This window comes from Rhinoderma darwinii, chromosome 8 (genome assembly GCF_050947455.1).
Source record: "Rhinoderma darwinii isolate aRhiDar2 chromosome 8, aRhiDar2.hap1, whole genome shotgun sequence".
NCBI lineage: Eukaryota > Metazoa > Chordata > Amphibia > Anura > Rhinodermatidae > Rhinoderma > Rhinoderma darwinii.
In genome coordinates, this window is record NC_134694.1 from 120,412,722 (window position 1) to 120,439,611 (window position 26,890).

At 41.8% G+C, this 26,890-nt stretch overlaps 2 protein-coding genes across 2 annotated transcripts in view; one reads left to right on the forward strand and one right to left on the reverse strand.

The window, feature by feature from the left end:
• Positions 1-26,890, forward strand: part of TNMD (tenomodulin) — an 88,040-nt gene that overhangs the window by 52,379 nt on the left and 8,771 nt on the right. The window contains exons 5-6 of the mRNA XM_075836723.1: positions 924-1,077; positions 2,345-2,496. Coding sequence (XP_075692838.1) covers positions 924-1,077; positions 2,345-2,496 — 306 coding nt within the window. The remainder of the gene's footprint in view (positions 1-923; positions 1,078-2,344; positions 2,497-26,890) is intronic.
• The window catches only part of LOC142658927 (uncharacterized), a 30,752-nt gene continuing 6,678 nt past the window's right edge, over positions 2,817-26,890 (reverse strand). The window contains exon 4 of the mRNA XM_075834534.1: positions 2,817-2,935. Within this exon, the coding sequence (XP_075690649.1) occupies positions 2,817-2,935 (119 nt within the window). The remainder of the gene's footprint in view (positions 2,936-26,890) is intronic.

The window sequence follows — 26,890 nt, forward strand, 5'->3', positions numbered from 1 at the left end:
AAAAAAATACCAGTAAAAATAAGTTCACGAGTCGTCTTCTGCTGACAACTTGTTTCAAATTCTACTCAGTTGTTTCTTAGTTTTGTCTGTGTCTTTGTAAAGTTGAGTGACATCAAATATGGCCGCCATTACTGTGACTATAGGAGTTGTCATCAATTTTACTCAGGATGCGGAATAGAAAATGTGTCTGTAGCGCACTGATTAAAGCCCCTGCTCCCATATTGTAGCATACATAGACATCTGAGGAAGGAAGGAAGGAAGGAAGGAAGGAAGGAAGGGGATGGATAGAGGAAGGAAGGAATGGGATGAATAGAGGAAGGAAGGAAGGAAGGAAATAGATGGATAGAGGTATGAAGGAAGGAAAGGGATGGATAGAGGTAGGAAGGAAGGCAGGAAGGAAGGAAAGGGATAGAGGTAGGAAGGAAGGCAGGAAGGAAGGAAAGGGATAGATAGAGGAAAAAAGGAGATGGATTGGGGAAGGAAGGAATGGGATGGATAGAGGTAGGAAGGAGAAGGTAAGGAAAGAGGGAAGAATGAGATAAAGAAGAGAAGACAGATAGTTAGAGAGGGCTACAGGAGAGAAGGAAAAAGAAAGAAGGGAGGATGTAGGGGATAAACAGAACAAGGAAGGAGAAAGACAAGAAGAACGGAAGAAAGGGGAAAAAAGAACAGAAAGCAAGATAGGAATATAGGAGAGAAGGAAGATGGGAAAAAAAGAAAGTAAGGAGGGGAATAGAGAGAGACCAAGGAAGGGGAAAGAAAGGAGATAAGGAAGGCAGGACGAGATGGAGAGAAGAAAGAAAGAAAGAAAGAAAGAAAGAAAGAGAAAGAAGGCATGTAGGGAATACAGTACCTTGCAGACGGCCTTTGGAAGAAGGAGAGTATATATTTTATTTTCTTACTTTTATCTCCTCTCACTTTAGGACGGGGAAGTCTCTACCACAATCTATGAAGAGTCCATGTTCTGGATCCCCTCTGAGACTCCAATAGAGGACAAAGATTTCCTGCAGAATTCCCGCATCCTGGAGATATGTCACAATAAGTCTGTGCACTGGATCTTTCCGGCTTCTCCATCAGGTAACAGAATTTTCTCTTTAGAACAATAAGTATCTTCAGTATCTGCTGACATAATGTTTCATAGAAAAACAAAAATAATTATAAAATCACGTCATTTCTAACACAGACGACAGTGTGAGCAGGACACGTTTCCAACAGGTTTTCAGACTCAGTGTGAACAAGAATGTTTCTATTTACTGAAAGGAAGCAGAGATCTTGAAATGATTAGATATTGATAGACAAAGTACAAAGAACTTTTGCATTATACAATAACTAACCTTTATTTACATCAAATTAATTTACAAATTACTCAAATTGACACCAGCTGACGAAAAAGAAACTAAAAATGTGATGTGGAAATTTCTATATGATGTTTTGACATTAATGCTGATTGTACCATTATACAGACATTATAGAATAACTTTAAATGCTCATTAAAGCAATAGCATCACCTAATAAGCACAAGCATGTAGAGAATATGTCCGCCTAATTACTAATTACATTTAATTATTAAAATCATCAAAGCCATGTGCATTCTGCTGATTTAGACAATCCAATTACGTCTCATTTATGGAAAATACAACCTATTGTTTATTAAAACCGGTGACTAATTTGATAATTATCACAGAGGAGACGGAGCCCCCTGTAATTAGTTATATGATCGGAGACGGAGCCCCCTGTAATTAGTTATATGATCGGAGACGGAGCCCTTGGTGCAATGCAATTTACAGGGCATGAAGTGCAAGACATATTCATACAACTAGCAGTTCCAATTCCCCAGCAAATATAAGGCCTTGAGTTGTCTTCTTCTGCCAAGGCGATAAATAGATAGATAGATAGATAGGTATAATGCTACCTACCCTCTTTCCATTCCATACAGGAGAGATGGGCGACAAGACAGTTGTTACCGATGCCATTCCTGTGGAGATATTATGCTTTTCTTAGGTCCCTACCACCTAATAGTAGTTCTGATGTGATTAACCTGAGATGGGGCCCTTCTACTGCATGGGGCCCATGGCAGCTGCCTGTTCTACCTCTACGATATTTACACCCTTGGTCTCTTAGGATAGTTAGATTCATTTCAGCGCTGATTTCCTCTACAGAACCTGGGTGACAACCTGTGGGAGCTGTGATGATGACCAAACTGTCACTCAGCTTTCCCAGAGGCAGATATATCTAAGAAGCAGCCTCATATATTTGATTTGTAAGGGATTTAGGAATTTCTATTTATGGGGATTTCATTCTTGGGGAACTTTTCTTTTATGTCTGTCCTTTCTTTCCTTTTTAGCTCCTGAATTTGTAGATTTTGATGGCGGAGAAGACGATGAGTCTGTAGGAGAACAAAAATTACTTTTACCTAAAGATCAAAAAGATCAAAAGCAGAACGGCAAACGTCAGTCCAGATCCCTGACTGAAGAAGATCTACCTGTCAACGACTATGTGAGTGCAATTACCATGACGTCCTAATATCACAGTATATAACGTATATTCACAACTCACACAAATAAAACACGCAGAGCATTGTACTTGTGTAGGGGATGCAGTCCGGCCGTCCTGCGCAGCAGAGGCTGCAGGGAGAAGTCCGCTCCCCGCAGAGAGAAATTACCATTGGAGTAATGGGAGAAAATAATCCGAGACTACTGCAAAGCTCAGCCTGGGGCCCTAATAGTATTGATGCGATGGGTAGATGAATAAAAGAGGACCTGTCACTACAGATAAGTGAATTTCCTGAAAATCGTTTTGCGTCCGATTCAATCAAATCAGTCGTCAGATTGGATTCGGTCCACGTGAATTTGCTGTGAATGGCTAGATTGCCCTGGAAACTGGTGCCTGACTCTCTGATCCTCTAGGACTGACTGTATCCGGCCGCTCTCCAGCTCTATAAATCAGAGACAGCATTAATAATGTCACAGTGACAGCAACATATATAGTATAGGGCCCTTAACCGCAGTGTATTTTGGGAAGGCTGACTGAGGTCATGTGATCCTTTTTCCAATCTGTAAAACGGCGGCCGGCACTCACCGACAGATGTCATTTTGCCACAATTCGTGCGCTGCAAACTTAAAACGTTTCGGATTTGAATCTGAAACTTTTGGGATATTCGGGCCCAATTTGATCACTGTACAATTAATTCACTCATCTTTCCTGTCACCTCTCCTGACATGTCTATTTTAGTAAATACTTGTATTCCCCATAAAATAATAATTCTGAAACTTTTTTTCTTAGAACTTTGCATTGTGCTGTTCCTCTGTTATTCCTCCCAGAAATGTATGAATAAATTAACAATGAAGGAAGGAAAGAAGGAAGGAAGGAAGAACAGATGGAAGGATGAATAGACAAAAAGAAGGAAGGAAGAATAGACAGAAGGAAGGGTAGAATAGACAGATGGAAGGAAGGAAGAATGGAAGGAAGGAAGGAAGGAAGGAAGAATAGACGGATGGAGGGAAGGAATAAAGAATGGAAGGAAGGAAGGAAGAAAGGAAGGATAGACAGAAGGAAGGGTAGAATAGACAGATGGAAGGAAGAATAGACAGATGAAAGGAAGAAAGAGTGGTACGAAGAATGGACAGATGGAAGGATGAAAGGGGGCAAAGTAAAGAAGGAAGGAAGAATAGACAGAAATCAGGAAGGAAGAATAGACAGAAGATAGGAAAGGAAGAAGGAAGAATAGACAGAAGGAAGGAAGAATAGACAGATGGAAGAAAGAATAGACAGACGGAAGGAACAATTGACAAAAGGAAGGAAGGAAGAATAGACAGAAGGAGGGAAAAATTGACAGAAGCAAGGGTAGAATAGACAGATGGAAGGAAGGAAGAATATACGGAGGGAAGGAAGGAAGAAAGGAAGAATAGATGGAAGAAAGAATAGACGGACGGAAGGAAAGAAGAATAGGCAGATGGCAGGAAGGAAGAATAGGCAGAAGGAAGGAAGAATAGAAAAAAGGAAAGATGGGATAGACAGATGAAAGGAAGGAAGGAAGAATAGACAAACGGAAAGTAGAATAGACAGAAAGAAGGCAGAATAGAAAGAAATAAGGAAGGAAGAACAGACAGAAGGAAGGGTAGAATGGACAGATGTAAGGAAGGAAGAATAGACAGACGGAAGGAAGAATAGACAGACTGAAGGCAGAATAGACAGAAGGAAGGAAGAATAGACAGAAGGAAGAATAGACAGAAGACTGGAAAGAAAGAAGGAAGAATAGATAGAAGGAAGGAAGAATAGACAGAAGGAAGAAAGAATAAACAAAAGGAAGAAAGGAAGGAAGAATAGACAGAAGGAAGAAAGAATAAACAAAAGGAAGAAAGGAAGGAAGAATAGATGGAAGGAAGAATAGACAGAAGGAAGGAAGGAAGGAACGAACGAACGAACGAACGAACAAACGAACGAAGACTAGACAGATGGGAGGGAGGAAGGAAGGAAGGAAGGAAGAATAGACAGAAGGAAGGAAGAATAGACAGATGGAAGGAAGGAAGAATAGACGGAAGGAAGGAAGGAAGGCTGGGTCCTGGGCCCCAATGCAAAATCAATAGAAGGATAGATATGAGATGATAGCTAGATAGATAGATAGATAGATAGATAGATAGATAGATAGATAGATAGATATGAGATAGATATGAGATAGATAGATAGATATATATGAGATAGATAGATAGATAGATAGATAGATAGATAGATAGATAGATAGATAGATAGATAGATAGATAGATAGATAGATAGATATGGGATAGATATGAGATAGATAGATATGGGATAGATATGAGATAGATAGATATGGGATAGATATGAGATAGATAGATATTAGATAGATAGATAGATAGATATTAGATAGATAGATAGATAGATATTAGATAGATAGATAGATAGATAGATAGATAGATAGATAGATAGATAGATAGATAGATATGGGATAGATATGGGATAGATAGATAGATAGGATAGATAGATATGAGATAGATAGATAGATAGATAGATAGATAGATAGATAGATAGATATGGGATAGATAGATAGATAGATAGATAGATAGATAGATAGATAGATAGATATTTACCAGTATAATAATAATTAGCAGTAAACCCACAACTTGCTGCAGTCTGGTACATTACATTATTGCTCCACACAGACCGGCTGCCGCTGTGATACTAAGAATACTATGAATAAAATGTAAATCTCACATATGTTACGATGCATTTAGGATCTGGCTCCACCACTATTATGTACAGAGAACCCCTATGAGCGGAGTACAGCTGTGAGCAGCAGACGTTTTTCTGAACATCAATGTAAATAATGAATGCCGTCTCCCCTAATAGTCTTATGGAGGAGATCTGAAGCCTTTGGAGTCGGAACATCTAGGAAAAATGCTAACAGGACTGATTTGCAACCTGGATAATTATGGGAACAGTAGCGGCCCGTAAATGGATTAAAAAGGGAGAGCGTGAATAATGAATTGATGTTTCCAGACTGTACGCTGTAAAAGATACATGACAAAGGGAAGAGCCTTTAATGTTCCGATAAGTAACTGTCTCCGCTCTAACTTTGATGAGCCCTTTATGTCTTTACTTGATAAAACACAAGGTGTTAAAAAGGGAAAGATAAAAAAAGAAAAGAAATGATAATAAATTCCTGCGCTCGTCTTTCATTCGCCGTTCGCTGCAGTACATCAAGCGACAACAGCGTGCGACAGATGGGTCATCAATATTCATCATATACTGTATATGACACATTGAGATACTGCTGCTGCTTATATCATATCTACGTCTTGGCGCCAGTTTACTGATTTTCGTCCCGGCAGATGTTACGGAAAATAGAATATATAGACGTCACCCCGCTTCCGAAAAAGACGCCCTGGCTTGACTTGAACTAATAAGGACACTGTATAAAGATCAAGGAGGTCCATATCACTGCTTCTGAAGCTTCACGAGACATGCGGCAATGGCGTCAACGACCCAATGACTTCTTGATGGACTTCTCAATCTCCACTGGTTCAGAGGCCCCTCAATGTTAGCAAATGGGGCACAAGTAATATTTAACCCTCTTGTCTTGGCATGAAGTCTGGGAACCACCACCAAGAATGGGGCATCATTTTATTTGTTTGCTCGGGGTGTCCTCTTCTATATGGGCATCATTGCCATGGAGTGACAACCCAACAACTCAAGTGACATTATTGCGTCAGACACAGTGGCATCACTTGCGAGACCTCAGCTTTCAAACAGTCTCCCACCAAGGCCTAAAACCAAGGGGCCGTAGCCATGTCTGCTTTTTTTTGTCAAAACTTTGGCACTCCCAACCAGGTGCTGGACCCGGAATTGCATCATGGCCTCATTCAAGCCTAAGGGGCCACTCTGCTATACCCTGCAGTCTCTACATTCTTGGCATCGGTGGGAGCCCCAGAAGTCAGTCAACGAAATATGCAAACAAAAAAGCCAGAAGAAAGACGCCAGGTAAATGGTTCTGAACCCAGCGCCAATGTTCAGTAATATTATGACATCCCTAGTGTCATTTGTGCTGTCACGAACCCGGCAGCACGTATAGGACTCCTTTCCGCAAGTTTATGGTTAGCGCTAGCAGCGTTGAGGTGCGACGTGACAGACACGCAGGTTTTCACCAGGGAACACCAGTTGGCAGCATGGACTTACCTGCCAGAGACCTGGACGAGAGATGTTAGGAGAGCAACTAAATCATTAGAAAGTGCTCACCTTGATTGTAGATACTGGCAGGTATCACAATAAGGAAGGTGTAAGAACAATAGCTGCTGCCTGGTCCACAGACACAATAAAACTGCGTTTGTTGTCAAGTGATGAACAAAAAGACAAAAAAAATTAAAAAATGGAACCAAAGTGGCGCTGCTAATGATTGGCAATGAGGCTAAGCAAAGTTCATAATTTAATATTGGTGTGCAGGGTCGACAAGCTACTCATTTCAACGCGTCTTCATCAGGCTTATCTTAACAGTGTTAAGTACATAGAAAGTGCTAATAGTTGAGCGATATGTGTGCAAAACAGCGCCATATAGTTGGTTGTCTGTATGGGGTCTAAGAAAGATTGTCGGAAAAGATTGCAGAACGGCCGATCTGCAATGTACGGAGCCAACTGCTTCCAGCTCCGTACATTGGATAATGTGCAATAACATCCGGTGCGCGCAGGACACCGGAGCAGCTTAACTCTGCGGGGTCTGTGCAGGACCCGCACCGATGACATACTTATGACATATCCGGGGAATAGGTCATCAGTTGTCAGAAAGTGGAAAATTTAAGATAATAGGAAAGCTGCTAGATAATCGACACAACTCTATGAAGCGTTACAGTGGCCTCCACCAAAGGGAAGATGCTGCCATTGTTCAGATACCGGAGAGGTGTATATCCAAATTAACTATAGTGGCTATACAATAAATACATATATTCTACGTACAGAATCAATAAAAATGTGAGTCATGTTAAAACTGTTGGATGTGCGTTAAGTATATGTAGTTCAATACAAAAAAAGGAAATGTGGTTTATTCTAATAATAAACTACTTCCGGGTGAAGCGGCCTGTGATGTATCAGAGACAAACGGCAAAATCATGAAAAGAAAACATTGCCTTTATTCATAGATAAAAAGAACTAGATCAGGGGCGTAACTAGGAAAGACTGGGCCCCATAGCAAACTTTTGATTGGGCCCCCCCTCCCCTGGGTGCCACACACAGCCCCCCTTGTAGATAGTGCCATACAGCCCCCCCTGTACATAGTGCTCCCTCCGCCCCCTTGTAGATAGTGCCCCCCACCGCCCCCTTGTAGATAGTGCCATACAGCCCCCCTGTAGATAGTGCCATACAGCCCCCCTGTAGATAGTGCCATACAGCCCCCCTGTAGATAGTGCCATACAGCCCCCCTGTAGATAGTGCCATACAGCCCCCCTGTACATAGTGTCCCCACCTCCCCCTTGTAGATAGCGCCATACAGCCTCCCTGTAGATAGTGCCATACAGCTCCCCTGTACATAGTGCCCCCACCTCCCCCTTGTAGATAGTGCCATACAGCCTCCCTGTAGATAGCGCCATGCAGCCTCCCTGTAGATAGTGCCATGCAGCCTCCCTGTAGATAGCGCCATGCAGCCCCCTCCTGTAGATAGCGACCCCCACCTCCCCCATGTAGGTAGTGCGATACAGCCCTCCATAGCTAGCGCCATACAGCCCCCCTGTAGATACTGCCACACAGCTCCTCCTGTAGATAGTGACCCCCACCTCTCCCATGTAGACTGTGCGATACAGCCCCCCCCCCCGGTAGCTCGTGCCATACAGCCCCTCCTGTAGATAGTGCCATACAGCCCCCTGTAGATAGTGCCATACAGCCCACTGTAGAGTGCCATATAGCCCCCCTAGATAGCACACTACTTCCCCTTTGTAGATGGCACCATATATCGCCCCCCAAATAAATAAAACAAAAAACTTTATACTCACCTGGGACCCGTTCTCCAAAGCATCAACGCCGACGGGATCCGCCGGCGTGATCCAGTGATGTCATCACGCCGGCCTGCGCACGTGGCCTAGTAAATGGCAGAGCGGGGAGATACCTCCCTGCTTTGCCATAGCGTTCAATAGAATCTGCTTCCTATTGAATGTGGCGTCGCTACCACTGTAGTAGCCATAGCAGCTGCTAGTGGCGCCACCGGGCCATGACAGTGGGCGGCACGGGCCCCCTCATGCTGTGGGGCCCGTAGAAGCTGATACTAGATCTGAGCTCGATCTGTTTCTTATTTATTACTGATTTATTTATAGTGTTTAATGTATTTATTATATCGTTAATGACTCTGCCTTCAAGGCCGGGTGAACCGTGTTATTGCATTCTGTTTTACCTCTATATATATACTGAAGGTTGTAACTATATATCTCTGTTACATGAAAGGACTTCATTGGTCCTGAAACGCGTTGTTTGTTTTAATTTGATACAAATCCCAATGAGGTGATCAAGGGTTAATCCCCAAGACCTTTGGTTCTGTTAAGTGACCCCGTGTAGAGAAATGTGGGTGACTACTAATATAGCCGGGGGAAGAAGTGCGCAGAGATCTTTGACCTGCCTTCTGGGAATGTAGAAAGAAGGATATTCATACTGCCGGGCTCCAAATCATCGTCTTTATATTAAACTCTGAAATCAACAGATCCTCCCCCGTGATCAGTGGCAGTGCCTAGTAAACATTGATTGCATTAATTATTTTGCCAACATGGTGCATGCCAAAGAGCTATTACCTAATTTTCCTTTCCTATAATCCTATATATTATAGTATTTAATAGATACCCAGATTATACGGGCATGCTCCATATCACTATATACAAGAAGATGTATAACGTATACCAGCTGTACATATATAATTATATACAGAATATACCCAGGTTATACCAGCATGCTCCATATCACTATATACAGGAAGATGTATAACTTATACCAGCTGTACATATATAATTATATACAGAAGATACCCAGGTTATACCAGCATGCTCCATATCACTATATACAAGAAGATGTATAACGTATACCAGCTGTACATATATAATTATATACAGGAGATACCCAGGTTATATCAGCATGCTCCATATCACTATATACAAGAAGATATATAACTTATACCAGCTGTACATATATAATTATATACAGAAGATACCCAGGTTATACCAGCATGCTCCATATCACTATATACAAGAAGATGTATAACTTATACCAGCTGTACATATATAATTATATACAGAAGATACCCAGGTTATACCAGCATGCTCCATATCACTATATACAAGAAGATGTATAACTTATACCAGCTGTACATATATAATTATATACAGAAGATACCCAGGTTATACCAGCATGCTCCATATCACCATATACAAGAAGATGTATAACTTATACCAGCTGTACATATATAATTATATACAGAAGATACCCAGGTTATACCAGCATGCTCCATATCACTATATACAAGAAGATGTATAACTTATACCAGCTGTACATATATAATTATATACAGAAGATACCCAGGTTATACCAGCATGCTCCATATCACTATATACAAGAAGATGTATAACTTATACCAGCTGTACATATATAATTATATACAGAAGATACCCAGGTTATACCAGCATGCTCCATATCACCATATACAAGAAGATGTATAACTTATACCAGCTGTACATATATAATTATATACAGAAGATACACAGGTTATACCAGCATGCTCCATATCACTATATACAAGATGATGTATAACTTATACCAGCTGTACATATATAATTATATACAGAAGATGCCCAGGTTATACCAGCATGCTCCATATCACTATATACAAGAAGATGTATAACTTATACCAGCTGTACATATATAATTATATACAGAAGATGCCCAGGTTATACCAGCATGCTCCATATCACTATATACAAGAAGATGTATAACTTATACCAGCTGTACATATATAATTATATACAGAAGATACCCAGGTTATACCAGCATGCTCCATATCACTATATACAAGAAGATGTATAACTTATACCAGCTGTACATATATAATTATATACAGGAGATACCCAGGTTATACCCGCATGCTCCATATCACTATATACAAGAAGATGTATAACTTATACCAGCTGTACATATATAATTATATACAGGAGATACCCAGGTTATACCAGCATGCTCCATATCACTGTATATAAGATGTATAACTTATACCAGCTGTACATATATAATTATATACAGAAGATACTCAGGTTATACCAGCATGCTCCATATCACTATATACAAGAAGATGTATAACTTATACCAGCTGTACATATATAATTATATACAGAAGATACCCAGGTTATACCAGCATGCTCCATATCACTATATACAAGAAGATGTATAACTTATACCAGCTGTACACATATAATTATATACAGAAGATACCCAGGTTATACCACCATGCTCCATATCACTATATACAACAAGATGTATAACTTATACCAGCTGTACATATATAATTATGTACAGAAGATACCCAGGTTACACCAGCATGCTCCATATCACTATATACAAGAAGATGTATAACTTATACCAGCTGTACATATATAATTATATACAGAAGATACCCAGGTTATACCAGCATGCTCCATATCACTATATACAGGAAGATGTATAACTTATACCAGCTGTACATATATAATTATACACAGCAGATACCCAGGTTATACCAGCATGCTCCATATCACTATATACAAGAAGACGTATAACTTATACCAGCTGTACATATATAATTATATACAGGAGATACCCAGGTTATACCAGCATGCTCCATATCACTATATACAAGAAGATGTATAACTTATACCAGCTGTACATATATAATTATATACAGATGATACCCAGGTTATACCAGCATGCTCCATATCACTATGTACAAGAAGATGTATAATATACCAACTGTACATATATAATTATATACAGAAGATACCCAGGTTATACCAGCATGCTCCATATCACTATATACAAGAAGATGTATAACTTATACCAGCTGAACATATATAATTATATACAGAAGATACCCAGGTTATACCAGCATGCTCCATATCACTATATACAAGAAGATGTATAACTTATACCAGCTGTACATATATAATTATATACAGAAGATACCCAGGTTATACCAGCATGCTCCATATCACTATATACAAGAAGATGTATAACTTATACCAGCTGTACATATATAATTATATACAGGAGATACCCAGGTTATACCAGCATGCTGCATATCACTATATACAAGAAGATGTATAACTTATACCAGCTGTACATATATAATTATATACAGAAGATACCCAGGATATACCAGCATGCTCCATATCACTATATACAGGAAGATGTATAACTTATACCAGCTGTACATATATAATTATATACAGAATGTACCCAGGTTATACCAGCATGCTCCATATCACTATATACAAGAAGATGTATAACTTATACCAGCTGTTTATATATAATTATATACAGAAGATACCCAGGTTATACCAGCCTGCTCCATATCACTATATACAAGAAGATGTATAACTTATACCAGCTGTACATATATAATTATATACAGAAGATACCCAGGTTATACCAGCATGCTCCATATCACTATATACAAGAAGATGTATAACTTATACCAGCTGTACATATATAATTATATACAGAAGATACCCAGGTTATACCAGCATGCTCCATATCACTATATACAAGAAGATGTATAACTTATACCAGCTGTACATATATAATTATATACAGAAGATACCCAGGTTATACCAGCATGCTCCATATCACTATATACAAGAAAATGTATAACTTATACCAGCTGTACATATATAATTATATACAGAAGATACCCAGGTTATACCAGCATGCTCCATATCACTATATACAGGAAGATGTATACCTTATACCAGCTGTACATATATAATTATATACAGAAGATACCCAGGTTATACCAGCATGCTCCATATCACTATATACAGGAAGATGTATACCTTATACCAGCTGTACATATATAATTATATACAGAAGATACCCAGGTTATACCAGCATGCTCCATATCACTATATACAGGAAGATGTATAACTTATACCAGCATGCTCCTTATAACTATATACAAGAAGATGTATAACTTATACCGGCTGTACATATATAATTATATACAGAAGATACCCAGGTTATACCACCATGCTCCTTATCACTATATACAAGAAGATGTATAACTTATACCAGCTGTACATATATAATTATATACAGAAGATACCCAGGTTATACCAGCATGCTCCATATCACTATATACAAGAAGATGTATAACTTATACCAGCTGTACATATATAATTATATACAGAAGATACCCAGGTTATACCAGCATGCTCCATATCACTATGTACAAGAAGATGTATAACTTATACCAGCTGTACATATATAATTATATACAGAAGATACCCAGGTTATACCAGCATGCTCCATATCACTGTATATAGGAAGATGTATAACTTATACCAGCTGTACATATATAATTATATACAGAAGATCCCCAGGTTATACCAGCATGCTCCATATCACTATATACAAGAAGATGTATAACTTATACCAGCTGTACATATATAATTATATACAGAAGATGCCCAGGTTATACCAGCATGTTCCATATCACTATATACAAGAAGATGTATAACTTATACCAGCTGTACATATATAATTATATACAGAAGATACCCAGGTTATACCAGCATGCTCCATATCACTATATACAAGAAGATGTATAACTTATACCAGCTGTACATATATAATTATATACAGATGATACCCAGGTTATACCAGCATGGTCCAGGCACTCGGGTTATTCCATGTCCTGATTTTGCTTAAACTCAAAATCACATAGAAAAGTAAATTTTTTTAAGTGTTGAAGTATCTGAACATTTTTGGCCTCATTAATCTTATAGAAAGTTGTGTGCTGATAACAAAGCTTACAGGAGCTTTCGTCTTCCCTCTAAACTCGTATAGGTAACTTTCTTTACATCCACATGGAAGTCGCTCAAAGCCGCCTCAGCCTTTATGTGTGGGGAAAGGTAGGACTTTGATGAAGCTCTGATTTCACATCTCAGCCAAACACAACAAAGCAGATGAAACGCGGCTCATTTGTTCATTTCAGTTTGTCGTGTAAAGTGTTAATCTAATTAAGACGCTGGTAAGACACAACAAAGCCGCCACCGCTCTGTGATATTATATATGGAGGTTTCATGAAGAAAATAATACAATGTATCAGTGCAATGAATACACAGACGTAGATAGACAAACCGAGATCAAAAACATCATGCACATGGCCATATTACAGCTGCGTTTTGTATGGAGTATAACGGGGTTTCCATAGAGGTGCATGAGGCCTCTACTCCACAATTTACAGATGTGCCCACCCTTAACGTTTCTTTAATTGTGAGTACAATTTGGGATGATACCAATTCAATACAATCTCACGTCATCCCATTAAAAATCGTATACATGTAATATATATGTGTTTTTAACTTTGGTCTATGGGCCTGCATCTGTCGCAGGTCTACTTTTTTTTTCTTGTTTAACATCTTGCGCCATACATCTAGGGATATGTCGGATTTATAGATTAGGCTCTGTTCACACCTGCGTCATTATTTCCATTTCGCTGTTATAGCCTCTGTGCCCTACCGTATATCCTCCGTGCCCTGTTTAAAGCCTCCATGCCATGACGTGAATTCTCTGTGCCCTGACATAAAGCTTCTGCACCCTGTCGTAAAGCCTCCATGCCCTACTATATAGCCTCTGTGTGCTGCCATATAGTCTCTGTGCCCTGACATATAGCCTCGGTGCCCTGCCATATAGTCTTCCTGCCCTACCATATAGCCTCTGTGTGCTGCCATATAGCCTCTGTGCCCTGCCATATAGTCTCTGTGCCCTGCCATATAGCCTCAGTGCCCTGCCATATAGCCTCTGTGCCCTGCCATATAGTCTTCCTGCCCTGCCATATAGCCTCAGTGCCCTGCCATATAGTCTCTGTGCCCTGCCATATAGCCTCTGTGCCCTGCCATATAGCCTCTGTGCCCTGACATATATCCTCTGTGTGCTGCCATATAGTCTCTGTGCCCTGCCATATAGCCTCTGTGTGCTGCCATATAGCCTCTGTGCCCTGCCATATAGTCTCTGTGTCCTGCCATATAGCCTCTGTGCCCTGCCATATAGCCTCTGTGTGCTGCCATATAGCCTCTGTGCCCTGCCATATAGTCTTCCTACCCTGCCATATAGCCTCTGTGCCCTGACATATATCCTCTGTGTGCTGCCATATAGTCTCTGTGCCCTGCCATATAGCCTCTGTGTGCTGCCATATAGCTTCAATGCCCTGTTGTAAAGCCTTCGCGCCCTGACACACAGCCTTCATGTCATGACATGAATTCTCAGTGCCCTGCCGTAAAGTCTCGGTGCCCTGACATAAAGCTTCTGCACCCTGCTGTAAAGCCTTCATGCCCTACCATATAGCCTCTGTGCCCTGCCATACAGCCTTTGTGCCCTGCCATATAGTCTTCCTGCCCTGCCATATAGCCTCTGTGCCCTGCCGTAAATCCTCCATGCCCTGACATACAGCTGCCGTACAGACTCTGTGCCCTGCTGTTTAGTTTTTGTGCCTTGTTGTATAGCCTCTGTGCCAATCTGTCTGATACCTAAGTCTGTATGTGTAGGATGCACTTCAGGGGGCAATGACGTTTTAACCCATGGATCATCGAAGGGAAATGGGGGCAAAAAAGCACTAAGCCTCCTGTCCCAGGTGGTCAGAGGTGTATATACACTGAAAAACAATGGCCCCAATGCCAGAATTATAATAGGGCAAATCTCTTTGGTGTAATAAAAATAATATAGAGGTACATTTTGGAAAATCCACTGTAAATTTTGAAAATTTCTAACATGAAATGCAGATTGAGAGTTTTATAGTTGGCCCTTTGGAAATGTCCTGTTATAGGCGTCCCTGGTCCTTGACTTCTTTCTCCCGGACTCTCCTCTGTGTATAGACCTTGGCTGGGCAGTGGTACAAAAATTCAAAGATGATGCCATCAAGACAGTATATGAGCATTAGTTTGTTACTCTGTTTCAATACCTGAGAGATACAGTTTGGGCTCTGACCATTTTGCTGATAGTCGCTCCCCTGACACCTACTTCAGCTACAACCTGTGGGGTCCAGTGATACCAACACCTAGGGTTTTAGGTTCTGACCTTGTACAGTGTTTGATCTCCAGTTCTAGCCTACAAAGGGTCAACCCTAAAGACTGCAAACTTGGCACCTGAAAAATTGTCGGGGGTTAAGGATGAAGAATAGACTCTGCATCCCAATTTAGATGGAGCTAAGTTTATATTAACGCAGAGAATGAACCTCCCTGCACATGATACATTCAGCGTCATATATAAAATATCTATATGTGGCCCCTATCGTACCATCGGTGGGAAGAGACATCATTTTTCTTCTTTACTCGACCTATGACCTCTGTACTTGACGTAGACCACAGTGTTTCTGTTTGTTCTTGGTAAAACACAAAATTAAATCAAAAGCAAATAGAAAAACAAAAAATGTAAATAATTAGCAGAATAACAGTGGAAAAGCAAAATGAATCATATAAAAAAAAATGTTTCCACTTGGCACCATGGGTGTGACGGCAGCTGTAGACCGTTTTATTCCTGGAGTATAATGGACATATAAAGAGCTGAGAGCTGACACCCGCAGAGAACATTCAACTACCGCATTTAAGGGGGGATTCACACGAGCGTGTATTGGGTCCGTGCGGGCCGCGTGGTTTTCACGCACCACGCATAGACCAATACAAGTCTATGGGGCAGTACAGACAGTCCGTGCTTTTTGCACAGCGTTTGTTCGCTGCGCAAAAAGCGCGACAGGTTCAATAACTCTGCGTATTTCGCGCATCACGCACCCATTGAAGTCAATGGGTGCGTGAAAACCACGCAGGTTGCACGGAAGCACTTCCGTGCGAACCGACTGAAACAGCGCACCAGCTGTCAAAAGGATGAATGTAAACAGAAAAGCACCACGTGCTTTTCTGTTTCCAAGCATCCAAACGGAGTGTCTTGGAGATGAGCAAACCCGGCCAACCGAACCAAACTTCACCGGGTTCGGCCGAACTCGTTTTGGCCGAACCCGGCAAAAAAGTTTCCGGTCCGCGACGTCAGGAGACAGTCACTGTCCATGGTGCTGAAAGAGTTAAACTGTTTCAGCACCATGGACAGTGACTTCCGATCCCAATATACATGAACCTGTAGAAAAAAAACGAAGTTCTGACTTACCGAAAACTCCCGGCTTCTTCCTCCAGTCTGACCTCCCGGGATGACAATTCAGTCCAAGTGACAGCTCCAGCCAATCACAGGCCAAGCACAGGCTGCAGCGGTCACATGGACTGGCGCGTCATCCAGGGAGGTGGGGCCCGATGTCAAGAGAGGCGCGTCACCAAGGACGCGTCACCAAGGCAACGGCCGGGAAGTTCTCGGTAAGTACGAACTTTTTCTTTTTTTTCAACAGGTTTTTCGATAGGATGTGTTCGGCATTCACTGTCGAGGGTGCTGAAAGAGTTAGCTCTTTCAGCACCTTGGACAGTGACGGCCGTCGACTAGCCTCATCTCTATGATGGCGGCTGCGCGAAAATCACGCAGCCGCGCATCAGACACGGATGACACACGCAGCTGTCAAATGGTTTTTGAGCGCGCAAAACGCAGCGTTGTTTGCGCACGCAAAAACGCAACGTTCGTGTGTCTCTGCCCTAATACTGTGCATTTAGGGTATGTGCACACACACTAATTACGTCCCTAATTGACGGAACGTATTTCGGCCGCAAGACCCGGACCGAACACAGTGCAGGGAGCCGGGCTTATGTACGACGCTAGGAGTCCCTGCCTCGCTGCAGGACAACTGTCCCGTACTGAAAACATGATTACAGTTGTCCTGCAGCAAGGCAGGGACTCCTAGCGTCGTACATAAGCCCGGCTCCTTGCACTGTGTTCGGTCCGGGACTTGCGGCCGAAATACGTCCGTCAATTACGGACGTAATTAGTGTGTGTGCACATACCCTTAGTCTCTCAACACAAGCAACATTTTTGTTGTGGGCCATAAAGAAGGCAAAGAACTTCTAACCAAGACTGAGCTCTAAATCTGTTCTACAGGTCACATTCAATTAAAGGGGTACCCCCAACTTAAACTTTATGGCATATCCACAGGATAATTTACTAAGACGCAAATAAATTTTGGGATTGTGCCATCTCTGAATACATTTATAGGGTGGCCATAGCTAAAGTGTGAATCATGATGTTCTGTAAGGGTATGTTCACACGCACTAATTACGGACGTAATTCGGCCGTTTTTGCCCCGAATTACGTCCGAAAATAGCGCCTCAATAGCGCTGACAAACATCTGCCCATTGAAAGCAATGGGCAGACGTTTGTCTGTTCACACGAGGCGTAATTTACGCGCCGCTGTCAAATGACGGCGCGTAAATAGACGCCCGCATCAAAGAAGTGACCTGTCACTTCTTTGGCCGTATTTGGAGCCGTTATTCATTGACTCCAATGAATAGCAGCGCCAATTACGTCCGTAATGGACGCGGCGTGCACATGCCGTTACGGCTGAAATTACGGGGATGTTTTCAGGCTGAAACATCCCCGTAATTTTAGCCGTTACGGACGCCCTCGTGTGAACATACCCTAAGAGATGAGGTGTGTATTATGATGTTCTGCAGCAGCTGAGGTGTGTATTATGATGTTCTGTAGCAGATTAGGTGTGTATTATGATGTTCTGTAGCAGATTAGGTGTGTATTATGATGTTCTGCAGCAGCTGAGGTGTGTATTATGATGTTCTGTAGCAGATTAGGTGTGTATTATGATGTTCTGCAGCAGCTGAGGTGTGTATTATGATGTTCTGCAGGAGCGGAGGTGTGTATTATGATGTTCTGTAGCAGATTAGGTGTGTATTATATTGTTTTACAGTAGCTATGTTCTGTATTTTGATATTCTGCAGCAGCGGAGGTGTGTATTATGATGTTCCGCAGCAGCTGGGGTGTGTATTATGTTGTTTTGCTGTAGCTGTGTTCTGTATTATGATATTCTGCAGTAGCGGAGGTGTGTATTATGATGTTCTGCAGCAGCTGAGGTGTGTATTATGATGTTCTGCAGCAGCTGAGGTGTATTATGATGTTCTGTAGCAGATTAGATGTGTAATATGATGTTCTGCAGCAGCTGAGGTGTGTATTATGATGTTCTGTAGCAGATTAGATGTGTGTTATGATATTCTGCAGTAGCTGGGACACAGAACTGTATAATACACTTTATAGCTACTGAAGAATCTCTTTTTAATAAGAAATATCGGTCAATCAGTGGTTGACACAGGAGAAGGAACTTCCCATGAGGCCGGATTCACACGAGCGTGTGCGTTTTGCGTGCGAAAAAAACACAGCATTTTGCGCGCGCAAAAGGCACTTAACAGCTCCGTGTGTCATGATCATATGGTGCGCGGCTGTGTGATTTTCGCGCAGCCGCCATCATTATGACACTCTGTTTGTATGTTTGTAGCACGTGGTGCTTTTCTGTTTTCAATCATACTTTGTACTGATGTTGCGCGAATCACGCGCGCCCCACGGAAGTGCTTCCGTGTGCTGCGCGTGATTTTCACGCACCCATTGACTTCAATGGGTGCGTGATGCGTGAAAAACGCAGAAATATAGGATATGTCGTGAGTTTTACACTGCGCAAAAATCACTGACTGTCTGCACGGCCCCATAGACTAATATAGGTCCGGGCGAGGCGCGTGAATATCACGCGCGTTGCACGGACGTATATCACGTTCGTCTGAATAAGCCCTAAAGGTGATCTGTGCAGGTAAAGATAAGCAGTGCGTATGTTGCGCCGCTCATCTCTGTATGATTGTCAGGAGAGAATGTGATGATTATACAGATATTATTTACATCATAATAATAGAAAGTTACCACTTAACACACATGATAATAATAATAATAATAATACTGATAAATGATGATAATAATAATAATAATAATAATAATAATATTGATACTTCTGTGTTTTACATGAGATGTGATATAATTGCTCGGTCCAGTCACGATGCCCCAGCGTTGGTTTTGGAGATCATTTTGGTTTGGATAAATGAGGTTTTGGCTATTTTTATCCTGATAGCTGATATTAATCTAATAAACATGTACCAGGGTAGTTCGGCCTGAAATTAACGTCTAAGCTAAGAGCATCATTGCAATTTTCCGATAATTGATTTAATGCAGCATTTGTTACATTAGACTCCATCATAGTGTTCAGCAAAGGAAGCCGCCTGTCTGGATAAAGGGAGGATTGTCTTTAAAGGGACAGAATCTGTCAAATAGGATCCCTTCTAGTTCAGCAGTTCTCACAAAAAGGCAATCCTTAGGGCAAAGCCCCACGTGGCGGAATTGCTCTTGAATTCCGCTGCGGACACTCCGCAGCGTTAATCCGCAGCGGAGCCGTTTCTGCATTGACTTCCACTTCTTTTTAGTAGGCTTCGTTTAGACGAGGCTGAAAATTCCGCTGCGGAGCATAGGCTGCAGAGCAGAATTTGGTGTCCGCACAGTGGCGGATTAAGTAGACCATGGGCCCTGGGCTGTTACCCAAACTTGGGCCCCCCTTCCTCACCGTAACTATTTTTAACACTACCTTTTTGGGCAAGCATTAACAGTGTTACGATTCCCCTTGTCACAGCGCGGTGTCCCTACATACTGACAGGATCACACTGTGCAGGGACACAACCTCCTGACAAGGGGAATTGTCTATCAGTCCTGGACCGCAGAAAGACTTTTTGTGAAATACAAGGATTTCCTATAATAAACATGTCAGGAGAGGTGACAGATTCTCTATAAATCTAGTGACTCACAGGTGACGACGTCTCAGATTCTAGTAGTTTTTTTCCTCTTTTCTTCTCCATCCGGTCCAGCGCTCATGACGACTTCTCCCGGCCATGACTCATTTCTGAAGAATTTGCCACTTAGACGTCTCCTCACTTTTCCAACATTTCCACACCTATAAACGAAAATAAAGTTATCATGGTGCCACATAGTGTACCCCTAAATATAATAGCACCAAACACTGCGCGCCTGAATATAATACCACACACTGTAAAACACCATACACACAGCCCCCTGTACATAGTGCCACACACAGCCCCTGTAGATATTACACACCCCCATAGATATCGCCATACACAGCCCCCTCTATATATCACACATCCCCCTCGTAGAGAGCGTTACACACAGCCCCCTATAGATAGTGCCATACAGCCCCCCTGTAGAGAGCGCCACACAGCCCTCCCCCTCTTGTAAATAGCACCAAAAAGCCCCCCCTATAAAGAGCGCCACACACATACCACGGTGGATAGCACTACACAGCCCCCCCTTGCCTCACAGCGCTCCCCCTTGTATATAGTGCCTCACAGCGCTCCCCCTTGTATATAGTGCCTCACAGCGCTCCCCCTTGTATATAGTGCCTCACAGCGCTCCCCCTTGTATATAGTGCCTCACAGCGCTCCCCCTTGTATATAGTGCCTCACAGCGCTCCCCCTTGTATATAGTGCCTCACAGCGCTCCCCCTTGTATATAGTGCCTCACAGCGCTCACCCTTGTATATAGTGCCTCACAGCGCTCCCCCTTGTATATAGTGCCTCACAGCGCTCCCCTTGTATATAGTGTCACACAGCGCTCCCCCTTGTATATAGTGCCACACAGAGCTCCCCCTTGTATATAGTGCCACACAGCGCTCCCCCTTGTATATAGTGCCACAAGGTTATGTACACATTTAAAAACTTTATATTATAATTATATATATATATAGTATGTCTGTGTATCAGTGTGATTGATTGATTTTATTAAAAAATATTTTTACTTTTTGAGATACGGCTGCTTTGTATCCTGTATCCGTCAGGTCAGCAGGACTGACGGGATCAGTGACACGCAGGATCCACCTCAAATCTATCACATCTAAGATTATAATTTAGCGCAGGGCCCGTTTCACTGATCCCGTCAGTCCTGCTGACCTGACGGATACAGGATACAAAGCAGCTGTATCTCAAAAAGTGAAAATATTTTTTAATAAAACGTAATTACAAAGTTGCACCAAACACACATTTTTATTAAAAAAAAATAAAACAGACGTTATTTTTGCGACGTTTTTTCCGTAGACAATGCAGGTTTCGTTTTTTATCGTTTTTATGCACACATTTTTTGCCATTTTAGAATTTTTATTCATAAAGTTTGAAAATAATAGTAAAAAAAGAAGCTTTTTTACGTTTCAGCTATTTTTTTTTGGTAATAACATTGTTTTACCCTAAAATAGACCTTTTATCTGTGATCGTCATTGTCTACCGTAAATTTTAATATATTACATGTCTATATTAGGGTAATTGGGTCAGCGCTAGCGTTACAACAATGATTGGCGGGGGGGGGGAACGTTTTTTTTGGGGTGGGTATTTTATGTGTATTTATTATTATTTATTTTTTTTGCACTTTACTATTTTTTATTACTATGTTCTGATCCTCAAAGGTCAAAAAAGACCTTTGGGGAACTTTATATCTACTTTCTCTTTGTTTTACACCATGTTTTTCCACTGTAACTGGAGCTGCACAGCAGCCCCAGTTACAGGGGAAATCAGCCCTCTCACAGTGACGATTGTCACTAATAGGGCTGTGCTGGGTCTAGTAAGACCCAGCAACAGTCTGCCACTAACGGCACCCGGCGATCATGTGACCTGTCACATGATCACCGGGAGGAATAGAGACAGCGCCGCTGCTGCTGTCTCTATTCCTGTACACAAGCGTTCATTGAACGCTGTGTAAGAAGACATCGGAGAAGACAGAAGCAGCGAAAGCTGCTTCTGTCTTCTCCTCAGGGTCCCCGGCAGTCACTGACAGCCGGAGACCCGACATTCAGCTGCCCGATCGCGCGGGCAGCAAGTTAAAACCCGAGCCGTAGAAAGTCTATGGCTCGGGTTTTAAGCACCCGTCCCTGACCGCTGGCCGTAAAAATACAGCCAGCGGTCGGGAACCAGTTGGGCAGGAGGATAATCCTGTACTGACCTCAGCGCCGGTGACCGCCCGCCGGCTCTTCTCTTGCTGCTTTGGAGTAACAGAACAGCCGTCCGTCGCTGTTCTGTTACTCAATGGCGGCGGCCCGCACTGTCAGGGAGGCGTGTCCTACCCCTGGATCCCGGCGAATTCCCTGCTCCTCCCCATCTTCGGCCGTTAGCAGCGCTAGCGCGCTGAATAGATTTACGAGATAATGTGCGTTTCGGGCTGCCATGGGCCCCCTGGAAGCCTCGGGCCCCGGGCGGCCGCCCGAAACGCCCATATGATAATCCGCCACTGTGTCCGCAGCATACAATGGATGTTGCGGACTGGTTACGGACTCATTGCGGAAGTTCTCCATTGACTTTAATGGAGATTCTAAGTTCCGCAATGAAGTCCGCAGCTGTCATGCACATGTTATGTGTGCTGCGGATGTGTCTTGCTTTTTTGACATGACATTTCTTCATTCTGGCTGAACCTATGTATTTCTAGGTCTACAGCCAGACTGAGGAAGTCAATGGGGCTCCCGTAATGACGGGAGCGTTGCTAGGAGACGTCTGTAAATAGTCACTGTCCAGGGTGCTGAAAGAGTTAAGCGATCGGCAGTAACTGTTTCTGCACCCTGGACAGTGACTACCGATCCCAATATACAGAAACCTGTCAAAAAAATAGAAGTTCATACTTACCGAGAACTCCCTGCTTCTGTCTCCAGTCCGGCCTCCCAGGATGACGTTTCAGTCTAAGTGACGGCTGCAGCCAATCACAGGCTGCAGCGGTCACATGGACTGCCGCGTCATCCAGGGAGGTCGGGCTGGATGCCGAAAGAGGGACACGTCACCAAGACAACGGCCGGTAAGTATGAAATTTGTTTACTTTCACTAGGGAAAGTGCTGTCCCTTCTCTCTATCCTGCACTGATAGAGAGAAGGGAAGCACTTTTCCCGCAGTCCGCAGCAGCTAGTCCGCATCAATTTACTGCACATTTTGGGCAGATCCGCCGCAGAATCTGCAACGCAGATTCTGTGCGGCATTGATGCGGACAGTTGCGGAGGAAATCAGCCACGTCTGGCCATGCCCTTAATGGGGCTCGTCTACGATTATATAAATAAAGTTAATATAGTATAATATACATTTCTACAACTTTCTAATATACTTTGTGTTTCCATTCATCACCAATGTCAAGATAGGTTTGCTGTCAGTGAATGGGAACATTCTTGCTAACATCGGGAATCTGAAAACCTTTACACACCTAATATTTCTCACAGTTGAGGGTTTGTTACAATTGTATCCAGTCTAGACAATCCTCTATGAGGAAAACACAGCAGCAGAATAAATCTCTCTCTGGTCTTGATAGTTTGTTACAATGTAACAGTGCAAATAAAATGATTGGTCTGGAGTCTACACAGTTGACCTCTCAGATGATTGTCTAGACTGGATACAATTGTGAGAAGTAATAGGTCTGTACAGGTTTTCAGCCTTTGGGTGTATACAATATTCCCATATATTGCTTATTTTTTTGAGAAATTAAAAAACATTTGCCCACATTTACTAAAACTGGTCAAAGTGAAGAGGGTAGTGGATGAGATAAATGTGCGCCAATGTATATCAGAAAATTGCTGAATTTTTAATTAGATAATAATTAAAGGGTAACTAAACTTTCAACAAACTTCTGACATGTCAGAAGTTTTGAGCGGTGGGGGTCCGATCACTGAGACCCCCACCAATCACTAAATCAAAGCAGCAGAAGCGTTCAGGTGAGTGCTGAGCCGCTCGGTTTCTGATCGTCTTTTTTCGGAAATGAATGTATCGTAGTACAAGCTCAATAGACTGTCTATGGGCCTGGACACCGTTACATCGACTTTCCGAAAAAAGCCAATGAAAAACGAAGCGGCTCAGCACTCACCCGAATGCTTCTGCTGCTTTGTTTTAGCGATCAGTGGGGGTCTCAGTGCTCGGACCCCCACTGATCAATACTTCTGACATGTCACTATGATTAACTACACTTTAAAGAGTTTTTCTGGAACTTCAAATCTGATGGCTTATCCTTAGGACAGTATCACACATGATAGGATTAGATACACAGCACAGCAAATAGTATCACACAAGATAGGCTTAGATACACCAGCTCAGCAGACAGCATCACAACTGACTGGTTTAGATACACAGTTCAGCAGACAGCATCACAAATGGGAGGACTAGATACCCCGCTCAGCAATCAATATCACACATGGTAGGCTTAGATAAAGCTGCCCAGCAGACAGTATCACACATGATATGCTTACAACAATTGCCTCAGCGGACAGTATCCTATGTAATATGCTTAGTTACATAGCCCAGCAGACAGCATCACACATAATAAGCTTAGATACACAGCTCAGCAGACAGTATCACACATCCAAAGCTTAGATACACCGGATCAGCAGGCAGTATCACACATGATAAGCTTAGATACATCTATAAAGATGACAAAATGGCTCCTGAGCTCTGCCTAAGCAAACAACTAATTGTAAGTGGAATAAGATCTCGCAGTTACTAATACGATGTGGGGCGCAGGGTGTTTTGGAAGACGATTGCCAGTAGGATTCTGCAAACTTCATTAAACATTGAAGAAGACACATGTCATCTCCAGATTCTTATTTATGGAAGGATAACCATTTGTTGTTGGTTTTTTGCAAAGTTTGTTTGAAAGACGCAACACAAAGTCTGACATTCCGGCGTGATCCAGACGCAGCGCGCCCGTCCCGCTGTCGAGTCTTCTGTTCTCGGCGCTCCCTCTCTGTGTTTCTAATGAGGCATTAATGGGCTGCCAATTACACATGCAAATGAGAGATTTTACAGAGATGATTCTAACTGTACCTGAAGGCATAACATGCCACATAAACGTGGTCCAACATAAATCATTTGTATTCATTTTTATTTAAATAATTGTCTTTTTGCCGTTCACAGCGATCAGAGATCCCAGAGATTTTGCGCAAAAAAACGAATACCGATAAAAAATAAAGCTTTAGTTGAGAATGATTATTCCCAGACAATTCATTACGAGGCTCGGATACATTACATATATTATGTTGGTTATGATAAATGGCCCGAGCCTCCTACAGGCGCAGATGGTATTTACTATATGGCAAGGGAAGGTTAATGACTTGCTAAAATTAAGAGAATTCCCACAATGGCACTGACCCACATTATGGTCCTATCCACACAGTAAATAAGCGAATCCTTATTGCCGGAGCTTTCAGAGTGGACTCATTCACTGGGAATTAATTACAGACCATTTCATAAGGAAAAGTTACTATTGTAAACAAACAATCCTGTGCGCTTCCAGAAATAGAAATTTAAGGAGCAACTCTATTTTGAGAGTGCGTAGGGACTTGCATAACAATTTAGTAATATACTTTAATTACCGGGAAAGTTTCCCTATTTGTCTGGAGCGATTTAAAAATAGCCACATGACTAAATATCAAACTCAACTCGTAAATTCTACTGGCACCACAGAGCTCAACTATTCCCTAAAAGGACTTCTTCAACCACCGATTATGTCTGAGATTTAGAAAGCACCTTATAATTGTGCCTCCAAAGTACTAAAAAATAATTACTATAATACTGCCCCTATATACAAGAATATAACTACTATAATATTGCCCCCTATATACAAGAATATAACTACTATAATACTGCTCCTATATACAAGAATATAACTACTATAATACTGCTCCCTATATACAAGAATATAACTACTATAATACTGCCCCCTATATACAAGAATATAACTACTATAATACTGCTCCTATATACAAGAATATAACTACTATAATACTGCTCCTATATACAAGAATATAACTACTATAATACTGCTCCTATATACAAGAATATACCTACTACAATACTGCCCCTATATACAAGAATATAACTACTATAATACTGCACCCTATATACAAGAATATAACTACTATAATACTGCCCCTATATACAAGAATATAACTACTATAATACTGCTCCTATATACAAGAATATAAGTACTATAATACTGCACCCTATATACAAGAATATAAGTACTATAATACTGCCTCCTATATACAAGAATATAACTACTATAATACTGCCCCTATATACAAGAATATAACTACTATAATACTGCCTCCTATAAACAAGAATATAACTACTATAATACTGCCCCTATATACAAGAATATAACTACTATAATACTGCCCCTATATACA